The sequence below is a fragment of the Caloenas nicobarica genome, chromosome 28, assembly GCF_036013445.1.
Source record: "Caloenas nicobarica isolate bCalNic1 chromosome 28, bCalNic1.hap1, whole genome shotgun sequence".
In the NCBI taxonomy this organism is placed as follows: domain Eukaryota; kingdom Metazoa; phylum Chordata; class Aves; order Columbiformes; family Columbidae; genus Caloenas; species Caloenas nicobarica.
In genome coordinates this window covers 3209041-3232135 of record NC_088272.1, presented here as the reverse complement: position 1 = coordinate 3232135, position 23095 = coordinate 3209041, and the positions used below count along the sequence as shown (strand labels likewise).

Sequence of the window (23095 nt, the reverse complement as noted above, 5' to 3'; positions counted from 1 at the left end):
AAGGCTTAGGTCTTCTTCAAGTTCATCTTCAGGACATACACAAGAAAGCAGCCTGCAGGTGGAAACAGCAGTGTAGAGATAAACAGTGTGTGTGTGCAGGGCTGGGCACACAGCAGTGTCCTCTCACAGCCAGGCCTCCTGCCAGAGACCTGCAGGACCAGCAGAGCAGGGGCTGGGCAGTGCCATGTGCACTGGACACCCCATGGAAGCTGCCCCAGGGCATCGTCATGGACTGGCCCCTCACAACCTCCCTTTCCAGCACTGGGCTGTCACACCAGATTGAGAATTTTTTCCTGAATGAGTAGGTCAGAAGTCCATGTTTGCATTGTTCAGATGAGATATGAGCATGCACATCATGTACAGGAGGTGAGATGAACACGAGTGAGCAGAAATGCCATCAGCTATTCCTGGGAGTGCCAGGAAGGCCTGTGGGACAAACATCGAGGTCACTCACATTGGGAGTAACAGCCCATGGGAAACAACCCACTGGGATCTTCTTCCTTGAACTGAGGTCCCTGTGTCCATTCCTCATGACGTGGGACATCTCAGATGAGTGCAGAGCAGGGTGACACACCACAGGGCTGAGGTTTCTCCCGTCCTTTGGGAGTGGCAACAGGAGGCCTGAGAGACACTGTGAATCCTGCCTCTTTTTAAAAGGGACAGACTCTGTCTCTTAACATCCCTGGGTGCATAAGGAGTTCACAAGGCTGGCTCAGATGACAGACCCTGACAGAACCTGACATTTCTGTGTGTGACTCCAGGAACAAACCCCAGTGGCCCAGTGAGATTCATCTCAGCTGCCTTGGACAGGCTCATTGCAAGTGCTCCAGTCTGCTATGTCACCCTTGGCCGTGATTCCATATTGTGCTCTCAAAAGTGCCGTAGAAACCAGAATGGATCTGGGGTCCTTAGAAAATGCAGACCTCAAACCCATCTTCAAGAAGAGCAGGAACAGGAACTGGGAGAATAACAGGCTGGCCACCCTACCTCCCTCCCTGGGAAGGGGATGGGACATGTCGTCCTGCAGCCATTTCCAGGAATGTGAAGGACAAGGAAGGGATTGCTGAACCCAAATGGCCAGGGGAAAGAAAGGCATGTTGTGTACAGGGCGTTCGCAAGGCCTCAGACATGGTCTCACTCTGGGCAGAGTCGTGCTGATGGGGCTCAAGAAGTGGATGCTGGGTGGGAAGTTGGCTGAACCATCAAGCCCAAGTATCACCAGTGGTACAAAGTCCTCCGTGCAGCCAGTTGCTAGTGTCACCTCTCAGTGACCAGCACTTGGGCCAACACTGTTGAACGTCTTTATTCTCCCCTTCTATGATGGTAACAGAGTGCACTTTCAGTGCCTTTGTGGATGATGCAAACTTGGGAGGAGGCCTCGAGCAACCTCCCCTGGTTCACCCTGCCCTGAGCAGGAGAGTGAGACAAGATGAGTGAGACAAGGGCTCTCTTCAAACCTGAGTTATTCCGTGATTTGAAATAATTTTTGACTTGGAGATGTTTCTGGAGAGACAATAGGTAGAAGAATAGTAAAAAAATTTTAAAAGGCAGAAGAGGAGATATAGGAGACGTTAAAATAAATACAGCAGTTCCAGTGAGGAGTGCTTTTCACCCACATTGTTAGTAGGAAATATATTTAAGAAATTTGAACAAGGAGAGGAAGCAAGATGGGTGTCTAGAGACTGCAGGGAAAGAGGAGCAGGTGTAGGAATGTGTAGAACACGCTTCAGTCTTGGTCAGGTCCTGGTTGCTAAGGAGGAGGATGGATGGGTGTGGTATTATGAGGTCAGTTGTTTCTCAGACACTCACAATCCAGTAAGCAGCGTGTGGCTGTGAAGGGGACAGTGGGGTCAGTTCTGTCTCTGGAGGTGACAGCCCAGCAGCAGGAACATGGCTGGGAAAGAACCTCTGCATCAGTACCCACAGGGTTCTCATGTCCATTCCACCAGAGAACATGACGGGACAGCAGCAGGGACATGGCTGTGTCTATCAGAGAAGCTGAAAGGCCCGCATAAGTCCTGGGATTTAGAAGATCATGGTGAGGTGACTTCTCTCTGGTCAAGTAAAAGACCACAAGAAGCCTAACGGGTTGGGTTCCTTGCTTGAAGAGCAATTTTTGAGATGGTTGAGTTTTCCTTAATAGCAGAAAAAAGCAAGAGAGAGAAAAAAAAGTCATAAAATGCAACTTGGAAGATGGAGACTGGAAGAAATGTCACTGGAAGGGCAGTGCTGTGGTGCAAGAGGTCACCCAGAGGGACCTGGATCATCCTATGGCTTTGTGTTCCAAAGAACAGGCAGTGAGGGTGCAGACACATCAGTGAAGGGACAGAAATGCTGGGGTGAGAGCAGGTGGGGAAGCAGATGGGTGTGTGCAGCCTGCAGGGAAAGAGGGGCAGGTGTAGGACCGTGTAGAACAGCCTGTGATGGAGATGGCAAAGGGTGCTGGTGAGGCTTGAAGGGACCAACAGGACCCAGGTCTCTGTCCCCTTGGCCATGGCAGTTGTCTCTGCCACTGAGGCCCGGGAGAAGACATGTTGTCCTCACGGCACGGGGCCTCGTTCCCTCCTTGCAGCCCCATGGGGAAGCTGGAAGTTGTTGTACCAGTGTTGTCCTTCCCTCGGCCTTGCACACCCACATCCCACGGTCCCAGGAAGAGCCCTGAGCCGTGTGTGAGGGACAGGATCCCCCTTCCCATTGCCTGGAGGTCATGGCTTCTCCTTTCTGCTTCAGAAAGCAAACCAAGGGGTTTCTCAGCATCAGAGCTGAAGAAAATACTAAAAGGAGACCTCATGGTGGCTACAGCTTCCTCACAAGGGGAGAAGGAAGGGTAGGTACTGAGCTCTTCTCTCTGGTGACCAGTGACAGAACCCAAGGGAATGGCAGGAAGATGTGCCGGGGGAGGGTGAGTTGGACATGAGGAAAAGGTTCTTCACCCAGAGGTGCTGGACACTGAACAGGCTCCCCAGGGAGGGGTCACGGCCCCAATTCTGACAGTGTTCAAGAAGAAACGGGACAACATCCTCAGACACATGGTGTGAACTGGGAGGTTGTCCTGTGGAAGGACAGGAGTTGGACTCAATGATCCTGGAACACAAGAGGTTCCACTTCAATATGAGAAGAAACTTTTTCAGAATGAGGGTGACAGGGCCTGGAACAGGCTGCCCAGCGAGGTTGTGGAGTCTCCTTCTCTGCAGACATTCAAAACCCGCCTGGTTCCTCTGTAACCTCACGTGGGTGTTCCTGCTCCAGCACGGGGATTGGACTAGATGATCTTTTGAGGTCCCTTTAAATCCCCAGCATTCTGCGATTCTGTGATTCTGTGATCCTTGTGGGTCCCTTCCCACTCAGGACATTCTATCATTCTGTGAAATACTAGGTCAAAAGTCTATGTTTTCATTGTACAGATGAGTTGTAAACATGCACATCATGTGCATGTCCACTGTGTGCATGTGGTGAGATGAACCCAAGGGAGCGCAAATGCTTTCAGCTATTCATTAGGGATCCATAAAGGTCAGTGGGACAGAGATGGTGTTCAGGGGTCTCTTCCAACCTGTGTTATTGTAGGATTCCATGATTCTTTTCCTTGGAGATCTCTTTCAAGACAGAATAGACAGAGGAAGAAGACAAAAAAGAGACAGAAGCAGAGATATAAAATGCCCCAGTGTAAATACAGCAGCTCCTCTGAGGAACGTTTCTCCACTCAAACCCTTGATAGGAAATCTATTAGATACATTTGATGAAACCAGCTTAGTTTTACCTGCTCACACACTGGAGCACAAGGAGGGCGATGGCTGGGTACGATGTCATGTGCTCAGCTGTGTCTCAGGAACTCGTAGTCCAGTAGGAAGCCAATGGCTGTGGAGGGGACTGTGAGTCACTTGTGCCCCTGCAGGGGACAGGCCAACAGCAGGAACAGGGCTGGGAAAGGACTGGGAGGTCACACATACGAGACGAGCAATCGGGCCCAATCAGCATGGCTTTATGAAAGGCAGGTCCTGCCTGACCAACCTGATCTCGTCCTGTGACAAGGTGACCGGCTTAGCAGATGAGGGAAAGTCTGTCGTGGGGGAGTGAAACCGCCACACAGGCTGTGGATGTTGTGCACTTAGACTTCAGTAAAGCCTTTGACACCGTATCCCACAGCATCTCCTGGAGAAGCTGCAGCTCATGGCCTGGATGGTGTATCTGCGATGGATAAAGAACTGGCTGGAGGGCCGGGCCCAAAGAGTTGTGGTGAACGGAGCCAAACCCAGTTGGCGGCCGGTCACGAGTGGTGTTCCCAGGGCTCAGTATTGGGGCCAGTTCTGTTTAATCTCTTTGTCAATGATCTGGATGAGGGGATCGAGTGCACCCTTAGTAAGTTTGCAGATGACACGAAATTGGGTGGGAGTGTTGATCTACTGGAGGACAGGAAGGCCATACAGAGGGATCTTGCCTGACTGAGGTCAATTGTATGAGGTTCAACAAGGCCAAGCGCCGGGTCCTGCACTTGGGTCATAACAATCCCCTGCAACAATACGGGCTTGGGGAAGAGTGGCTGGAAAGCTGCCTGGCGGAAAAAGACCTGGAGGTGTTGATTGGCAGGTGCTGAACATGAGCCAGCGTGTGCCCAGGTGGCCAAAAGGCCAATGGCCTCCTGGTGTGCATCAAGAATAGTGTAGTGGGCAGAACCGGGGCAGCAATCATCCCCTTGTACTTGGTGCTGGTGAGGACACAACTCGAATCCTCAGTTCGGTTTTGGGTTCCTCACTGTAGGAAAGACCTTGAGGTGCTGGAGTGAGTGCAGAGGAGGGGACAAGGCTGTTGAGGGTCTGGAGCACAAGTCTTCTGAGGAGTAGCTGAGGGACCCAGGGGTTTTTAGCCTGGAGAAAAGGAGACTGAAGGGAGACCTTTTTGCTCTCTACAACTACCTGAAAGGAAGTTGCAGCATGGAGGGTGTTGGTCTTCTCCTGAGTAGCAAGTGATAGGATGAGAGGAAATGGCCTCAGCTTGTGCCAGAGAAGGTTCAGAATTGATATTGGGAAACATTTCTTCATGGAAAAGGTTGTGAAGCAGTGGAACAGGCTGTCCAGGGAACTGGTTGAGTCACCATTGCTGGAGGTGTCTAAAAGATGTATAGATGCGGTTCTTAGGGTTTAGTGCAAGAGTTGGGTTATGGTTGGACTCGATGATCTCAATGGACTCTTCCACCGGAAATGATTCTATGATTCTATGATCCTTTCTGGAATATTAATAGCTGATAGTTCAGCTCATGACTTGTTTCTGGGATGTGTGCTTTTAAGCTCACAACTTCCAGTGTCTCTGACAGGGCAGCGGAAGGCACCTAACTGGAACCCTAACTGTGAGATTCCCTCTGCTGAAGGACCTTTTTGGGTTTTGATTTCGCCACCTGGAATCCCCTGGGAGCCCTTGCGAGAGTGGCGGATGTGGCGTGGGCGTTACCACAGTGATGGCGATCACACTCCCACCCCTCACCTTGAAAAAGCCTCAGGGACAGCAGTTCCTGTGTGAGGAAAGGCGGAGGGAGCTGGGGCTCTTGAGCTTGGAGAAGAGGAGACTGAGGGGTGACCTCATTCATGGGGATCAATATGTGAAGGGTGAGTGTCATGAAGATGGAGCCAGGCTCTTCTGGGTGACAACCAGTGATAGGACAAGGGGCAATGGGTGCAAACTGGAACACAGGAGGTTCCACTTAAATACGAGAAGAAACTTCTTCTCAGTGATGGTAACAGAGCCTGGACCAGGCTGCCCAGGGAGGTTGTGGAGTCTCCTTCTCTGCAGACATTCCAACCCACCTGGACACCTTCCTGTGTAACCTCATCTGGGTGCTCCTGCTCTGGCGGGGGGATTGGACTGGATGAACTTTCAAGGTCCCATCTGTAACAGTCCATCTGGTGATATGCTCGTGATGGTTCATTTACCCTGATCTCGAAGCACAAAATTAAGGCAACCAAAATGCCAAGCGGTTATAATTCAATCAAACAGTGTTACTTTATTATTTTAATTGTAAAGCGGCACACGATAGAGAGAGTGGAGAAAAAGGAAAGAAAAGAAAGGGGGAAAAAAAAGGGTTGGCTACCACTACGAGATCCAAAGGCGTCCCTCTGGTCTCAGGTGCCGTGAGAAGAGTCCTGCTGGTTCTCCATTGTGATCCGTGATCCTTTGGTGGGGAGAGCTCAGCGATGTCCCGTCGGGAATCGTCTTTCATGCTTCTTCACCCCGCTTTGCTCCCATGGATTGAGGCCAATCTCTGCCTTTGTTTCGCAATCCAGGCTGAACTGCGCAGGCCTGAAGAGTCCCCGCTTCGCTTGCCAGAACCCGTCTGTGCCTGCATCGCCTCGGTTCAGGGGTCTCTTACTGGTCCATTGGGTGACCTCAAGACCTTCGTCAAGCCTCTGCGCATGCTCTTCTTCACTGGCCTTAGTAGCAGGGAGGAGGTGGGGGCAAGTTTGGCTGAGGCAGCAGGTGAAAATCCATCTTCTGCACAGCAGCTGTAGTCCCCAGGTCAGAGAGACCTGTAGAACACAATTCCTTTTAGGAGGTGGGGGCAAGCCTGGCCGCGGCAGCAGGTGGAATCCGTACAGCAGCCATTGTTACCTGTAGCCCCCGGGTTGGAGAGACCTGTATAACACAATTTTTTTCGTCAGGCCTCTCTCCAAGTCATTGTCCAATTCTTTCTACCAGGGCATCTGTTCTCCAAGTCCCTGATGGCGATGTTCAGGCAAGTACTGTTCTTCGGACCGACTCTTACACCTTCCAATCCCTGATTTCTGTGATTCTGTGAGATGGAGGGGCCAGGAGAGGGAGATGTGAGGAGATGGATGGATGAGGAGATAGACACACCTTGAGAGGGAGGGTCGGGTGGGTGGTGGGTGAGGAGCTCGGGATGGACAGATGGACAGAGACACGAGGTGATGGAGACACCAGGAGATGGAGATGGAGGGACCAGGAGGTGGGTGAGAAGATGGGGATGGACAGATGGACAGATGAGGGTGGAGACACCAAGAGATGGAGACGGAGGGTCAGGTGGGTGGTGGGATGAGGAGATGGAGGGATGTCCATGTGGAGGGACGGATGGATGGACAGATGGATGATGGACAAGTAGACGCCGGCCAACTAGATGACCCCTGCTGGGCCCTCCGCTCACTCACACATCTTGTTGGGTGACACCAACTTCCTGGTGGCCCCAAAATGGATCCAGATGAACTTCCCTGGGAGAGCAGCAGTGGCCACTGCCCCTGGCAGGCCCCACCCACAGACCCCACCCACAGGCCCCACCCCTTCCACTCACCAATCAGGAGCAGTTGACGGGAGATGTTAGGGTCTTGTGTTTTCCATCCTCCAGATGAGGTTGGATGAAGTTGGGAAGATGTTTGGGGGTCTCAGTCGGGGTTCAACATCCTCCAGGTGGGACAAAGTTGGGGAGATCTTGGAGTCTTGGAGTTCAACGTTGTCAGCGTGAGGTGGGACAACACTGGGGGAGATGGTTCATGTCTTGGGTTCTCCATCCTCCCAGGGGAAGAGGGATGAATTTGGGGAGATGTTTGCGGGTCTTGGTTGGGGTTCAACATCCTCCGGGTGGGACAACACTGAGGGAGATGTTGGGGGTCTTGGAGTTCTCCACCGGCTAGATGAGGAGAGATGAAGTTGGGGGAGATGGTTGGGTCTTGGGTACTCCAACCCCCAGGTGGGACAACACTGCGGGAGATGTTTTGGAGTCCTGGGTTCTCCACATTCCAGATGAGGTAGGACAAAGTTGGCAAAGATGTTTGGAGTCTTGGTTGGGGTTCAACATCCTCCAGGTGAAGAAGGCATGAAGTTGGGGAGGTGTTTGGGGTCTTGGGGTTCAATATCCTCCAGATGGGACAAAATTGGGTGAGATGTTGGGGTTCAACATCCTCTGGATGACGTGGGACAACACTGCGGGAGATGTTTGGTGTCTTGGGGTTCTCCACCCTCTAGATGAGGTGGGACAATGTTGGAGAGATGTTTGGTGTCTTGGGGTTCTCCACCCTCTAGATGAGGTGGGACAATGTTGGAGAGATGTTTGGGGTCTTGGTTGGGGTTCAACATCCTCCATATGAGGTGGGGTGAATTTGGGGAGATGGTTGGGGACTTGGGATTCTCCACCGGCTAGATGAGGTGGGACAAAGTTGGAGAGGTGTTTGGGGTCTTGGGTTCACTATTCCCCAGATGGGACAACATTGGAGGAGATGTTTGGTCTCAGCTGGAGTTCAACCTCCTCCGGGTGAGGTGGGGTGAAGTTGGGGGAGATGTTTGGTCTTGGGTTCCAACATCCTCTAGATGAGGTGCGGTGAAGTTAGGGAGATGGTTGGGGCTGAACATCCCCAGGTGAGGAGGGGGTAAGTTTGGGGAGAAGTTTTGAGGTCTTGGAGTTCAATACTCTCCACATAAGGTGGGACGAAGTTGGGGGAGATGTTGAGGTTCTGGTTGGCCCAAGGGGTCCAGACATGGGACATCAGGGCCTGGGTGGCACAATGGAGCTGGAGATGGGACATCATAAGACTTGGTGTCCCCAAAGTGTCCACGAATAGGACATCCTGAGTCTTGATGGCTTCACAGGGTCCAGGGATGTGACATCTTGGCCTGGGTGGCCCGAAGTGTCTGGGGATGGGACATTCTAGGTCTCGTTGGCCTAAGGGGTCCAGGGATGGGACATCCTCCTCTGCGTAGCCCAGAGGATACAGGGATGGGAAATTTTGGCTCTTGATGGCCCAAGGGGGCTGGAGATGGGACAATTTGAGTCCAGGGATGAGATATCCTGGGTCTGGGTGGCCCAGGTGGTCCAAGGATGGGACATCTTGGTCTTGGTGTCCCAAGATGGTTGGACATGGGACATCCTGATCTCGGTAGCCGAAAGGGTCCAGAGACAGGATATCCTGGGTCTTGGTGTCCTCACAGTGTCCAGGGATGGGACATCTATGCCTGGGTGTCCCAAAGTGTCCAGGGATGGGACAGTTTAGGTCTTGGTGTCCCAAAGTAGTCCAGGGATGGCACATCCTGGCCTGGGTGGTCCATGGGTTGGGGCATTTAACATCTTGATGGCTCAAGATGGCTGCAAATGGGACATCTTGAGTCCAGAGAAGGGATGTCCTTGGTCTTATTGTCCCCAAAGTGTCCAAGGATGGGACATCTTGGGTCTTGGTGGTCTAAGGGGTCCCAGGATAGAACATTTTTGGTATTGGTGGCCCAAAGTGTCCAGATATGGGACATTTTATGTCCCGGTGGCCTAAGGGTTCCAGGGATGGCACATCTTGTGCTGAGTGGCCCAAGGTATCCAGGGATGGGAAATTTTGGCTCTTGACGGCCCAAGGGCGCTGGAGATGGGACATTTTGGGTCCAGAGATGGCACAACCTTGGTCTTGATGGAGCAAGGGGGCTGGAGATTGGACATTCTGCATCTTGGTGGCCCAAAGTGTCCAGCGATGGGAGATCTTCGGTGCAAGATTTGGACATCTTGGCCCGGGAGTTCCAGGGGTCCAAGGGTTGGGACATCCTGGGTCTTGGTGGCCCAAAGAGTCCAGGGATGGGACATTTTGGGTCCAGAGATGGGACATCTTGGATCTAGGGATGGGACATCTTGGTCTCAGTGGCCCAAAGTTTCCAGGGATGGGGCATTGGAGCTCTGAGATGGGTCATTGTGGTTCACAGTGGCCCAAGGAGTCCAAAGATGGGACATCTTGGTCTTGGTTTCCCAAGATGGCTGAACATGGCACATCCTGGTCTTGGTAGCCAAAGGGGTCCGGAGATACGACATCCTGGGTCTTGGTGGCCTCACAGTGTCCAGGGATGGGACATCTATGCCTGGGTGTCCCAAAGTATCCAGGGATGGGACATTTTAAGTCTTGGTGGCCAAATGTGTCCAGGGATGGGACATCTGGGGTCTGGGATTGGACATTTTATATCTTGGTGGCCTAAGGGGTCCAGAAAAGGGACATCCTGGGTCTTGGTAGTTCAAAGTGTCCAGGGGATTGACATCTTGGCCTGGGTGGTCCATGGATTGGGGCATTTTAGGTATTGGTGGCTCAAAGGGGCTGGAGATGGGACATATTGTGTCCAGAGATGGGACATCCTGGGTCTTGTTGGCCCAAAGTGTCCAGGGATGAGACATCTTGGTCTCTTTGGCCTAAGGGGTCCAGGGATGGGACCTCTTTGCTCTGGTTGACCCAAATGTCCAGGGATGGGACATCTGGGGTCTGGGATGAGACACCCTTGCTCTCTGTGGCCCAAGGGGTCCAGGGATGGGACATTTTTGGTCTTGATGGTCCGAGGGGTCCAGGGATGGGACATTTTAGGTCTTGATCACCCAAAGTCTCCAGGGATGGTACATCCAGGGTCTGGGATTGGACATTTTATGTCTTTGTGGCCAAAGTTGTCCAGAGATGGGAAATCTTGGTCTGGGTGGTCCAAGGGGGCTGGAGATGGGACATCTTAGGACTTGGTGTCCCCAAAGGGTCTAGAGATGAGACATCCAGGGTCTTGGTGTCCTCACAGTGTTCAGGGATGGGACACCTTGGCCTGGGTGCTCCAAGGGGTCCAAGGGTTGGGATATTTAAGGTCTTGGTGGCCCAAGATGGCTGCAGATGAGACATCTTGGGTCCTGAGATGGGACAACCTGGGTCTTGGTGGCCCCAAACTGTCCAGGGATGGGACATCTTGGCCTGGGTGTTCCAAAGAGTCCAGGTATGGTACATTTTAGGTCTTGGTGGCCCAAGGTGTTCAGGGATGGGACATCTTGGCCTGGGTGTTCCAAGGATGGGACATTTTGGGTCTGATTGGCCCAAAGTGTCCAGGGATGGGACATCTGTAGTCTGGGATGGGACATCCTGGGTTTTGGTGGCTCAGTGGGTCCAGGAAAGGAATATTTTAGGTCTTTTGGTGGCCTAAGGGGTCCCGAGATGGGACATCTTGGCCTGGCTGGCTCAAGGGGGCTGGAGATGGGACATCTTACAACTTGGTGTCCCCATAGGGTGCAGGGATGAGACTTCTTGGGTCTTCATGGCCTCACAGTATCTAGGGTTGGGACATCTTGGCCTGGATGGTCCAAGGGGGCTGGAGATGGGACATCTTGGGTCCCAGGATGGGACATCCTGCGTCTTGGTGGCCCAAAGTCTCCAGGCGTGAGACATCTTGGATCCAGGGATGGGACATTTTAGGTCTTGGTGGCCCAAAGTGTCCAGGAATGGGACATCTTGATCTTGGTGGCCCAAGGTGGCTGGAGATGGGACATCTTAGGACTTGGTGTCCCCAGAGTTTCCAGGAATGCATCATCCTGGGTCTTGGTGGCTTCATGGGGTCCAGAGATGGGATATCTGGGCCTGGGTGGCCTAAAGTGTCTAGGGATGGGACACCTTGGATCCAGGGATGGGACATTTTAGGTCTTGGTCCCAAAGTCTCTAGGGATGGGATATCCGGTGTCTGTCATGGGACATTCTGGCTCTCAGTGGCCCAAGGAGTCCAGGGACGTGCCATTTTAAGTTTTGGGGCCCTAATGGGTCCAGGGACAGGAAATTTAACCCTGAGCGGCCCAAGGTGTCCAAGGATGGGAGATTTTGGCTCTTAGGGGCCTCACAGTTTCCAGGGATGGGACATAGCGGCAGCGAGAGCGACTCCGGTAGCAGTGCCGGCCATGGCAGCGTGTCTGGCTGCCACCACGTCTCCTCTTTCACCAGGACCGGGCCACAGTGGGGTGGCCACCTCCCTGTCCTGCCAGAGGATGCAGCTCTGCACCCCTGGCCCTGCTTTTAAAGGGGTGCCTGGGTGGGGCCCTTTGTGACATCACCAGTGACATCACAATGCCCCACTGTGGCAGTTGCACATCCCCCTGAGATCCAGAGCCTTCAATGGGGCAGTCGATGGCTCCTTCGCACCTTTTGTGCCCCACTGTGCCTGTCCCCACGTACACACCAGGGTGGTACCAAGGTGCTGACAGTCACATCCTCCCCTGCCCCGGGCAGGGTGACTTCACCTCCACCAGCTGGGGGGCAGGAGGGGTGGGACCCTCAGTCAGTTGACAGGGTCCTCAACAAAGGAGGTGCCCAGGGAGACTGAGAAGCTTCTGGACTATGTTGTAATGCCCACAGCCTGTCACGTCCTGCCCTCAGGTACGAGTGCGGAATGGAGGGAATGGAGGTTCTAGTTTTCCTGTTTCTGGGAGAGACTTTCATGCTCGGTGGAGGAGGGAGCTGAAGGTATAACGGGTAGGACTTCTTTCATGCTCTGTGAATGTTCTTTTGGATTACGCCACCTTGATACCAGTTTACTCAGTTTATCAAGGGGTAAGCCCTTTATTATATCTCTGGGAACTCCCTTTTTAATTCCTAAAAACCACCATTGTTGTCAGATCTTAGGTTGTTCTCCCTTTCCTCTTTTAATATGCGGATGCTGCTTTCTCGCAGCACTGGTAGCAGCAGCAGTACCAGTAGAGAGGGGCAGATTCTTTCCTTCAGTATGATGGATTGCTCTTGACCTTTCATCTAGGATTTTTACAGGGCCATATTTCCTATTATATAATGTATCAATTCTTGTGCTGCTTCCCCCCACGTCCACACCTTTTTAGTATTTAGTTGGTTGGGGGAAGTCGGGGCAGGGGTAAAGGGTGAATCAATGGTAGTGTCAGGTCCACCTCTCTGGCTCCCACTTCTGGTACCCTGGCTTCTAATCAAACCTTCCAACCTACTGGGCTCACCAATGCGATTGTCCTTTGAAGGTTTAAGTGATTCCTGAAGTTCCCTTATCAAGGGAGTCATCATGTCAGGACTCACTGCCAGCATCATTGAGGATTCGCATTCGGGAATCAATTTTCTTTCATGTACCATTTGCAAGCAGGCTGCTTTGTGTGCACTTTCTAGCAATTGATGAGGTGTGCCAGTGATTGCCAGGGGCTCTCCGCTATCTAAAGGGTTTAGCCCTCCAGCCCAATAAGCAGCTCGCTGGGTTAGGGACCATGGGGCACGTCTGTCACCAGTTGTTAAGAAAACTCCATGCCCCCAGTAACCATTAGCTTCCTGTTCACTTCACTGAATTTGGTCTCCCCCAGTTAGGGATATGTGCCACACGTGCTCCGTTTCAGATTCTTTAGGGGAGGCGCCCATACTCTCTCTTTAGCTTGGCCAGCTCGGTGGCAGTGTAAGGTGTTTGCTTAGTTGTAATGTGAGGATCAGTATCCTCTTCATTTGCATAAAAATATTCTGTTTTCACTAAGCGTCTCACGTGTGGGTATTCCTCATTACGTTTTCTCATCTCCTCCAATTCTTTCTGAGGGTAAATTTGATTTATTTCTCAGATACTTTTCTCCTCTAGCTGCCGCTCCCTCAGCACTCTTGTGTTTTATAAACATTCCTCCTTTAGAGTAGCTTTTAATGAGTGGTTTTCTTCCCTCTCTTTTTCGAATCCTTGTGAAGAATTTTCTAATTGTTCTAAATTGGAGATCGTTTTTTGCGAAATCTGCACCAGATTTTCAAGGGATTCTATAATTTTGCTTTCATTACTACGTTGCCTGAGGTGATCTTCAATCGCTGCTACTAGGCTGGCCTAGGACAGCACAGATCATAGCTTTGTTCTTATCCGATCTAAACTTAGACTTAGTCTGTAGAGAAATCACTCGGTCCACTACATGTCGGAGTGCATCCTTAGGATGAGCCTCGTTGGACGGAAAGAGTCGGCCAGAATAACGACAGCATCCCAATGTGGGTTAAATCGTTCTCCTTTATTCAACATAACAACAAAGACTATATAGAACTTTTTCCCTGAGCACGCGCTAAAGAAATGGTAATGATTGGCTACAATGCGCTGATCACGCGTCCCATCCCCATTTGCTATTGGTGATCAGCCACTGTCCACGCGCCGTGACGTTCCATGTCTCTGCTGGCAGAGGACGGCAAGCGGCAGCCTAAACCTAAACCGCGGCCATGTGGAGCCCTGGATTGCTTACCACACATACATGTTATGTCTCCTAACAAGTTATCCACAACTACACTCTGTCAATTAGCCCAATTATCACAAGCCCAATCCTCTCTGGGTATGGAGGGTCGAGCCCCATACTTTGCTAAAAGTGTGTAGAACGAGTCTCGATCTTTCCCTAACCAAAAATCTTGATTATCAACCTTTTCAGTCATTCTTATTATGAAGGGACCAAACCCACGTCGGGAAGGCACAAGTTAGTTATACAAAAGCACAGCAACTGCTGTGTCACCCTTCTCTTTCCCGAGTGGTTGGAGGGGACAAAAATCTGCTACGGGAAGGCTCAACTTAGTTACGCAAACACACAGGATTGCCCCTTCACTCTCCCTAGCGGACAATTCTCATCAACATGAGAACAACACCCATTTTTGCACTTTGAGATCCGAGATACGGAGCCCTCAACTCAAGTTTGGAGCGCTCAACACCAAGGCGTGTGTGGCGTGCGGGAAATCTGAATCGCCCCCCTTGGTTTCTGGACACCTCTCACCTTATTAGTTAGGGCCAGGTGTGGCTGGAGCGAAACTTTCTTCTCCTGTTACAGACCACACAGTACCTGCACTCCTCTGTATTCTCAGAATCCTGTCCATGACACCAGTTTAATGTCACGGTCCTTTTGTTGATGGACTCATGATGGTTCGTTTACCTTGATCTTGAAGCGACCAAAATGCCAAGGGGTTATAATTCAATCAAACGGTGTTAACTTTATTATTTTGCCCATAAAGCAGCACGCGATAGAGAAAGTGGAGAAAGGGGGAAGAGAAAAAAAGGGGGAAAGGCGATTAGCTACCACCATGAGTCCAAAGGCGTCCCTATGGTCTCAAGTCCCGTACAGCGTCCTGCCGGTCCTCCGTCGTGATCCGCGATCCTTTGGTGGGGACATCTCAATGATGTTCAGTCACAAGCCACCTTTTATGCTTCTTCACCCCTCCTCTCTCCCGTTGATTGAGGCCAATCTCCGCCTTCGTTTCGCAATCCAGGCTGAACTGTGCAGGCCCAAATAGTCCCTGCTTTGTTTGCCAGAACTTGCCTGTGCCTGCATCACCTCGGTTCAGGGGTCTCTTACTGGTCCGCTGGGTGACCTCAAGACCCTCTGCGAGCCTCTGCGCATGCTCTTCATTGTTGGCCTTAGTAGCAGGGAGGAGGTGGGGGCAAGTTTGGCTGAGGCAGCAGGTGAAATCATCTTCTGGACAGCAGCTATTGTTAGCTGTAGCCCCAGGTCAGAGAGACCTGTACAACACAGTTCTTTTCCTCAGGCCTCTCTCCAAGTCCTTGTACAGTTCTTTCTATCAGGGCATCTGTTCTCCAAGTCCCTGATGGTGATGTTCAGGCAAATACTGTTCTTCGAACCGACTCTTATAGGAGGTCATGGAGAACATGCAGCCAGGCTCTTCACCATGGTGCGTGGTAGAAGAACAAAAGAGAATGGGTGGAAGGTGAGAGAGGTTCAGCCAGGACATAAGGAAAAGCTTTTTCCCCTTGAGCTCAGCCAACTGCTGTCTCAGGTCACCCAGAGAGGCTGCACAGGCTCTGTCCTTGCAGGTTTTCAATCTCTGATTGAATCAAGGTTGAACACCTTGGTGTGACCCAGTTTCTGACAGGTTGGACTGCAGACTCCTGAGGTCCCTTCAACCTCAGTTCTCTGACAATCCCATTGTGATGTTGGACTCTTTCTAACTGGAGCAGAGCAGGTGATTATGGGCCATGAATCCAGCTGTGCTGTAGGTGACCATCTAAACCATCATCTCAACCAGTGAACCAGCCAACACCTCAGTGTGACTCGCTCTGGGCAAAGTGTGAGGAGTCCTGGGCAGAGAAGGTTTAGGGGGCATGGGGCGCTATGCAAGACACAAAATGATCTTGGCTTAATAGCTGTAGGCCCATCAGATGTCAGTTAATGTCAATGAAAATTAAAATAAGAAGAACTGAAGACAAAGATCCAAAGCAAAGGAAGGTGTCAACATACTTGTCTTTATTTTTCCTTTTTTCTTTGGGAGGGTTTCTTTTCTTTGAAAAGCAGAGAGTTTTCCAGAACTGGGAATGGATTTAGGACACAAATATCTTCAGCTCCAGGGACACAGACACCTGGTGCCAGTGTAGATGCCCCGGGAACCCCTGCCCAGGCTCCCCCTGCATCGCAAGGTGCTCTGGTCTCCCCCAGGTCCTCTGTGATAGATGCCAATCCCAGGCCAGCACCTCAGGTGCACTGGGGCCCCGAAAATGGCCCTGGCTGTTTATGGTGAGACAACTGATGACTGATGTCTGCCTGGAAAGGTGCACTTTTTCGTTGTCATATTTTGGTTGTTTTTTTTTCTTGTTGTTGTTGTTGGTCGGTTGGGTTGGGTTTTTTTCTTTGGTGTTGTGGGGTTTTTTTGTTACTTTCGTTTGTTTGTTTGTTTGATGGGAGTTTTTTTGTTTGGTTGGTTTTTTAACATATAAAAATGAAAAAAAAAGCCAAAAAGTGAATTAGTGGGAAGTGTACTAAGGGTACGAAAACAAATATTGGTCTTCCCCTGTACTTCCATTACCAACACTCTATTATTTCATCTCCCTTGTCATTCAGGAGTTTCCACCTCTCCTGATTAAATGTCCATGTCAAAGGACAACTTTCCAGCAGACTGTCTGGACATTTGCCCTTCCCAGTGCTCTCAGGTTTCCTCCTCCACTTGCTCTTTGGTCATTCAGTTGCCTCTCAACTGTCTGCTTTCTGCTTCAGAGCTTCAGGGAGTTACAAACTTGCCCCATTCTTCAGAGGTCTAATTAACATGGTAGTTAACATGTTAATTGTGTTTATATATATCCTTTCCTATCTCTCTGTCTAAAACAGTTCTTGTGTGGATGTCCCGTGTGGATGGTGGACCTCATTAGACCTAGCTCACACACACAGTTGAGGAAAGTGGTTTAGTGTTTATGAAATTGTGTAGTGTTTACACAGGAGAGCAGGTGGGAGCTGGTGTGCAGGAGCTGCAGCATCCACCTGCAGAGCTCAGTGCAGAAGTCTGATGTGAGGAAAAGTGATGCAAGTCCCAGGTGGCCAAGGAGGGAACGGGCAGACTGGGGGTGGGGGGTGAGAAGCAAGGGTGTCCATACAGTGTCCAGCCTCAAGGGACTGTTCTCCTGCCTGTCCAAATGTCTTCAGGAGACCCTCTGGATCAATGTCCGTTGCAGAATGCTGCTGCCACTTCTTCTACACACTGAAAAATGACAGAAAATACCCTTGAAAGAAAAACCCCTCCTTTATGAAATCTTCTTTGAAGTTTTCATCAGTAAGCGTCCCATTGAAACCTCTCCAGTTAGTTCTACAAGTCTTGAAGACTGGAAGAAAATTACAGAAACATCACTCGTTAGAGATTTCTGTGTTTTAATGAGCCCCATGGCGTATTTGGTGCTGAGTCCATGAACCTCAGATACCAAGGACAGACTGAAGAATCTCCTCAAGAAGCCCAAGTCAGAAGCAAAGCCCAAAGTACCTTGAAGCATTAATGGGCCCCACTGAGGGCTGTTACTGACAAAGCCTCCCCAGGGACTCGTTAGAGCAGATAATTGGAGGCAGTGATTGCATCAGGCAAAGGCAAAGTGCAGCAGCTCTGATGCTGAGAAAACCCTTGATTTGTTTGATGAAGGACAATGGCCAAGCCTTGAGCCCCTGCCCCTGGGAAGGGAGATCCTGCCACTCACATGTGTGTCTCAGGGCTCTTCCTGGGGATGTGGGGATGGTGCCCAGTGCAGGACAATGGTGTGACACTCCCTGGGGGGTGCAAGGAGGCAATGGGGTGCCATGGCCATGACAACCATGTGTCTCCTCTTTGGCCTCGCTGTCGGGGACATCGGCCATTGCCAAGGGGACAAAGACCTTGGGTCTTTCAGGGACATCCAGCCTTGCCAGCACCCTTGGCCATCTCCACCACGGTCCATCCTACACTGTCCCAGGCCTGTGGCTGTTTCCCCACAGGCTGCAGACACCCCATGCACTTCCCCAGCTTGTTCTCACCCCAGTGTGTCCCCACCTGTGCTGCTGTCTCTCCATCCCCACCAGCTGTTCCTTGAAACACAAAGCCATGGCTGATCCAGAGTCCTTCTGAATGACCACAGCACTGTGCTCAGAATGACATTTCTTTGCCCTGAGGTCCACTCTGGACCTCCAGAGCTGCAGTTTCTGACGGTTTTCCTTTCTCATGTTGTTTCCCTCTACCAAAAAAAAAAAAAAAAACAACAAACCCAAAAAAGTGCCATCATCTTGGAAAGTGATTTTCAAGATTTCTGAAGCTACTAGTACTCTTTCTTGTCGTGGTTTTACCACAGCCACCAACTAAGACCATGAGAGCTGCTCACATCCTGCTCCCGGTCTCCAAGTGGGATAAGGGAGAGAACTGAAGGGGAAGGGAGAAACCTGTGGGTTTAGAAAAAAAAAATAAGACAATAAAAAAAAAAAAAAAGACAATAAAAATAATACACTACTACTACTAATATACTAGAATATACATAAAATAAAATATATGATACTCAGTGCAATCCCTCACATAACTCCAGTTGTGCCAAACAGACAGCCCAAGAGAAGGGAGCGCCCTGGTCCTGAACAGCTGATCCCAGCAAGAGAAAGTAAAAGTGCGAAAGGCCCAAGGGCCAACTGCAAAATGGCAGAATGGCAAAAGGCCAGACTGACATCGAACTCCTGACAGAATGAAACTTCTGAATGGAACTAACCAAACTAGCCAGAAAACCCAAAGTAACAGATGTAACAAGCCCTAAAAGCCAGCTCCAGCTTTAGACTGAGCATGACGCTAATCACAGGGAATATTTCATTGATCAGCCTGCATGTCAATCCAGGTGCTGTCCTGTCTGTGTCCCCTCCTGCCAATTTGCATCTGCAGCTGGATGGCCAAAGAAGTCCTTGGTTTCCCTGACAACAGCCAAGATATCAGTGAGTTCTGACATTCCTTTCATACCAAATGGCAAACACTGTAAAGCTGCTAAAAGAAAAAATTAAATCTATCCCAGGGAAGAAACAGTGTTATTATTCTCATAGCAAATCTAAACAAATGACTGTAGTAGCTATGAAGGAGAGAGATTCAAAATGCATGAAGAAAATTAACTCAATCTCAGTAAAAACAGCATGTTTCCTCAGCCTCCACTTCACCAGGCTAAAGAAGTTTCGGTCTCTCAACATCTCCACACATGACCCAGACTGTCTCTGGCCACACGACAGCTCCTCCCGGTTCCTCCGGAATGGGGAACCTCCCACTGGGACACCCCACTCCAGATGTGACCACACCAGTGCGGAGTCAAGATGGACAATAACTGCCCTTGGCTGGGTGGCCACACTCCTCCCAGTGCAGCCCAACATGCTCATGGGCATATTCCTGTTTAGCACCACTGAGAACTGACTGAACAGCCAGGCTCAGAGGGTTGTGACCAGCGGCACAAAGCCCAGCAGGAGGTACCATGAGGAGCACTGAAGGACACCTTGTCCCTATCCAACATCTCCTCCCCACAGGTGTCTCTTGGGTCCCTGGAACCACCTCAGTGACAAGGGGGAGAGCACTGCCTGTATGGGGTGGAGGAGATGGGGTCTGGAATGAGGGTCCTGGGGCAGTTTCTCCTGGTTGTTCATGCAGCAACAAGCTGGGCTGGATATTTGGAGAGAGGAACTCTTCCTAAGGGCCTCCAATGGGCTTGGGGATGGTCTACAGTTTCCTGCATGCTGCCTTTTCTGGTGGAGATCAGAGGCTGCCAGCCCTTTAGAGGACCCAGGACAGGCCTTGTCCTTCCTCTGGTCATGGATGGACCCCAGTTCTCCAGCTCGGCCCCAGCTCAGGAGCCTTGTCTAGGGGTGACTTTTGGGGTAGGGTTAACAAGAGGGGTGCATAAGTTTGTCTTAAGGACATGTGATGAGCACCAGGACTGAAGTACCAGAGCAAAATGATGTGGCTTCTGGGTGAATACTTTCTTCGGTGCAAGTCGTGACACAGGGTCCCAGACTTGCTTTCCATGCCACCCTTCACGAGGGATGATGCACTAAGAGATGGCAAGTGGGGGACACCGATCCTTCTCCAGCTACTTCCCAGGCCTGGTGAAGCACCAGGACAGCAAGGACTTCTGGCCCTGCACCCTGAACTCTGGGTATAATCTTGGGGCAGCTGAACACCAGCATTTTTCTCTCCAAGGCAATTTCCAGCCCCGGTCAGCTCCTGTCTGATCTCCCCCCATCCCTCCTCTGATCTGGTCTGGTGCTCCTGGCCCCTTCCCTGTGCTCCCCACAGGGCCCCAACCTGGCACTGATGCTCTACAGAGCAGGTTGGCTGCAGGACCATGGGGTGACTCCACACTGGTTGTGCTGCTCAGTGAGGGACACAGATGCAACTGCATGGGCTGCACTGTCACTGAGCTCTTTCCCGGGGGTCTAAAGCTCCAGAATGGGTTCAGAGCATTTCTTGGGACTCATTGGGTTTTCCGCTCATTTTGGTTCAGCAATCCCTGTCTTGTCCTTCAGGTGCCTGCAGATTGGTGCAGGAAGATGCGGCCTATTCCCTTCCCAGGGATGGAGGTAGGCTGACCAGCCCGTAATTCTTCAAATTGTCCTTCCTGCCCTTCTTGAAGATGGGTTTGACATCTTCCTTTCCCAAGGACCTCAGAACTCCCGTGTTTCTGCTGTCACTTTTGAAAGCACAATCCAGAATCATGGGCAAGGGTGATGTAGCAGACAGGAGCACTTGCAATGAGCCTGTCCCAGGCAGCTGAGATGAATCTCACTCAGCCACTGAGGTTTGTTCCTGGAATCACACGCAGAAATGCCAGGGTTCCGTCAGGCATCCGTGTCTGAGCTGGTCTCAGGACTGTTTATGCACCCAGGGATGTTCAGAGACAGAATCTGTCCCTTTTACTCACAGAGGCAAGAGTCACAGTGGGTCTCTGGCCTCCTGCTGCCACTCCAAAGGGACGGGACGCACCTCAGCCCTGTGGTGTGTCACCCTGCTCTGCACTCATCTGAGATGTCCCACGTCATGAGGAATGGATACGGGGACCTCAGTTCAAGGAAGAAGATCGCAGTGCTGCATTCAGGTGATTTCCCATGGGGTGTTCCTCCCAACATCAAGTGACCTCAAGACCTTGTCTGTGCCACAGACCTTAATGGAAAAACAAGGAATAATCGATGGTGTTTGTGATCACTCGCGTGCGTGTCACCTCACGTACATGATGTGTGTGCCTACATCTCATCTGTACAAAGCCAACATGGACTGCTGAGCTACTCACTCAGTGTCCCACCAAGGAGGGAAGAGCAACCTCTGTGAGCTGGGGAGAGAGGCCAGGGCTGGAAAGGAAGGTTGTGAGGGGCCAGTCCATGATGATTGTCCTGAGACTTCTTCTCAAGGGGTGTCCAGTGCACAGGGGCACAGCCCAGCCCCTGCTCTGCTGGTCCTGCAGGTCTCTGGCAGGAGGCCTGGCTGTGAGAGGACACTGCTGTGTGCCCAGCCCTGCACACACACACTGTGCAGCTGTACCCTGGTGTTTGCATCTGCATGTCAATTCAGCATGTTCTGCAGAGAAGCTTGGAAGAAGAGCTAAACCTTCAGGCCCTGACCATAGGAGATCACCCTTCTTTCTGGAAAGGCTGCTCTGCGGCCAGCTCTGTCACAGCAGTGCCCATGGCCTGTCCCTGCCTGCGCTCACAGGACTCACACACAGCAGGACGGTGACCAGGCTGCCAGAGCACTCAGGCCTTGCACCAACACAAGGGATGAGAAGGAGAGTGTGGGAGTGGAACGAGAACAGCTCTGGAAGGCCAAGCGCTGGTGCTCCCTGGCAGGGCTGCCAGGCTGGACTCTTTTCCCCTCCTCCCATGCACACAGGAACTGTCCCTGCAGCTCCAAACAGGCCTTGCAGGAAGGATATATATTGAAAAACAAGTCACTACAGGATGCTTTATTTTGTTTAAATACACACAGATCATGGCTCCTCATTTACACAGCCAGGGGTTATAAAAGAAAAGCAGACAGTGAATTAGAAAGGGGATGAAAATGTTATCACAATTTAAAAAAAGGCTAATAACAAGAGAAAATACAGATGAGAGGCTGGACCTCTAACTAGTTACATTAAAACTGCTATGTAGAATTAGATGAGCAGTTTATTGCTTCAGAAAACACTAAGATATGAGTTTCCACAGGGCATCCTTGAGCTCCTGGTTCCTCATGCTGTAGATGAGGGGGTTCACTGCTGGAGGCACCACTGAGTACAGAATGGACACCACCAGGTCCATGGATGGGGAGGAGATGGAGGGGGGCTTCAGGTAGGCAAACATGGCAGTGCTGACAAACAGGGAGACCACGGCCAGGTGAGGGAGGCACGTGGCAAAGGCTTTGTGCCGTCCCTGCTCAGAGGGGATCCTCAGCACGGCCCTGAAGATCTGCACATAGGACAGCACAATGAACGCAAAACACCCAAATACTAGTAAGAGACTAACCACAAGAAGACCAAGTTCCCTGAGGTAGGAGTTTGAGCAGGAGAGCTTGAGGATCTGGGGGATTTCACAGAAGAACTGCTCCACAGCATTGCCCTTGCACAGTGGCAGTGAAAATGTATTGGCCGCGTGCAGCAGAGCACTGAGAAACCCAGTGGCCCAGGCAGCTGCTGCCATGTGGACACAAGCTCTGCTGCCCAGGAGGGTCCCGTAGTGCAGGGGTTTGCAGATGGCAACGTAGCGGTCATAGGACATGATGGTGAGAAGAAAATACTCTGCACCTAACAAGAAAGTTAAAAAGAAGACCTGGGCAGCACATCCTGCATAGGAAATGACCCTGGTATCCCACAGAGAGTTGGCCATGGACTTGGGGACAGTGATGGAGATGGAGCCCAGGTCAAGGAGGGCGAGGTTGAGCAGGAAGAAGTACATGGGGGTGTGGAGGTGCTGGTCACAGGCTATGGTGGTGATGATGAGGCCGTTGCCCAGGAGGGCAGCCAGGTAGATGCCCAGGAAGAGCCAGAAGTGCAAGAGCTGCAGCTCCCGTGTGTCTGTGAACGCCAGGAGGAGGAACTGGGTGATGGAGCTGCTGTTGGACATTTGCTGCCTGTGGGCATGAGGACCTGTGCAAGGAGGAAAAGACAGTGACAAGTTAAAGGA

At 51.3% G+C, this 23095-nt stretch overlaps 1 protein-coding gene across 1 annotated transcript; it reads right to left on the bottom strand.

Annotated features, from left to right (window-relative positions):
* Positions 1-5: 5 nt before the first annotated feature.
* LOC135999379 (olfactory receptor 14J1-like) lies at positions 6-22654 on the bottom strand (the record flags this gene model as incomplete). The annotated part of the gene is made up of 2 exons (XM_065652936.1): positions 6-26; positions 22193-22654. Coding segments are annotated over 2 exons (483 nt in total), but the record flags the coding sequence as incomplete, so codon positions are not given.
* Positions 22655-23095: the final 441 nt, after the last annotated feature.